The 1540-nt window shown below is 47.5% G+C and overlaps 1 protein-coding gene across 1 annotated transcript; it reads right to left on the reverse strand.

Annotated features, from left to right (window-relative positions):
- Positions 1-233: 233 nt before the first annotated feature.
- On the reverse strand, positions 234-1415 carry LOC105462024 (protein lin-10-like; the record flags this gene model as incomplete). Its single annotated transcript, XM_011708545.1, has 2 exons — positions 234-707; positions 981-1415. Coding segments are annotated over 2 exons (909 nt in total), but the record flags the coding sequence as incomplete, so codon positions are not given.
- Between the last annotated feature and the right edge of the window lie 125 nt (positions 1416-1540).

Here is a 1540-nt window from a genome sequence, read left to right on the forward strand (position 1 = left end):
TGTCAAAATTACTTGTCAGATCAAAATTTGCTAAAGGAAAAAGTTGTTCCTTTTAGCACAAAGTATAACGTCCTGTACTCCGAATGCGCCAATTCTGGGACACCCTGTATACCGTATTGTAAATACCAATCGTGTATACCTCCCGATATCGATTCGGTCGAAGTGTATGAAGAGCGCACACAAAGCACACACATTAAAAGCGCCGCGTTTCAGTTCTACGCGCTCATACGTACCTCTCCCACTGACGTAGCCAGGAGATTAACAATCTTTTCGTGCGGTACAGCAACAACACTCTGATTATTGATTTCAATTATCCTATGGCCCACTCGTACGCCGCCCCGCTCGGCGATACCACCCCTCAATAGACTACATATCACCCCGTTCTGTACACTAAATCCTAACTGATACTTCGTGTCGGGTCTCTTGATTTTCACTTCGACCACAGGTGCACACGGCACGACAGTCAGCTTGACGACCGTTTGATTCTTCGAGTTCTTTATGTAAGTCTGACACGTGGACAAAGGCAGGCCGACTAACGATACGCCGTTAATCGCTATTATCTGATCGCCAATGTTAAGCTGGCCGCAACGTGCGGCGGCACCGGCCGGCGCCAGATTCGCTATGACTACGGTTGGCAGCATCGAGCCCCATCCGGACTCAACGATCACAACACCGAGGATCTCTCCCTTCGCCTTCGGTACCACTACCTGAAAAGCAGAAAAATCTTTACTCCAAAATGCGATTACGAAAAGTTTCCTTACAGGTCGATCGCGACACAATTGACATCCACGTTTCCCGGGGGTGAAATTAATTCGATTTTCAGAATTCACGAGAAACGTGATGTCTATCGATAGCTCCGACGAGTTTCGGCGAATCGACAGGAAAGCCATCTTCCTCGAACCGTCAGAATGTAGATGTCCCTTTCCCTTTCCGAGTTTTAGCAAATTGAAAGAGCGTAACGCGCAAATTCCGAAAATTACCTCTTTCTGCATCTCCTTCTTCGCGAACATCTGCAGCTCGTCGCCGAATATCTCCTGCGAATTGAGCACCTCCTGGTAATCCATCTCCTTAACGAAGCTATGATCCTCTATCCCGTTTGCCTTTAGGAACTCCATGTAAGCTACTTGGAATGCTTGTCCGATACTTTGTGCTATAAATTGAGCCTCCTCGCTTTCGAAAACGTGGCATATCATCTTCGGAGTTCGGTTGATCTTTGGTACCTCTTCCATTTCGTGCGGCACGAAGCGTCGCCGTGCCATCAGCACTACCAGATCACCGATGTCCGCTATGTACGAAATCGTGCGTAACGCGTGATCCATCATGATCTCCTTCAGATCGGTGTTGAGAACCATGATCTTCTCCGTCGAGATGAAGAGATCTACCTCCGTGCTTGGCTGAGTGTCACCGTCCGGTGCCTGTAGGACACACGTTTTCAGAAAATTGTTGCATATGAATTTCTACGCAAACGTTTCGTATACATTTCGCAAAATGGAATATACGTACCAGCGCCTATCATAAGGAAGCAGCATGTGTGACAAAG

The sequence above is a fragment of the Wasmannia auropunctata genome, unplaced genomic scaffold (assembly GCF_000956235.1).
Source record: "Wasmannia auropunctata unplaced genomic scaffold, wasmannia.A_1.0 LD272687.1, whole genome shotgun sequence".
NCBI lineage: Eukaryota > Metazoa > Arthropoda > Insecta > Hymenoptera > Formicidae > Wasmannia > Wasmannia auropunctata.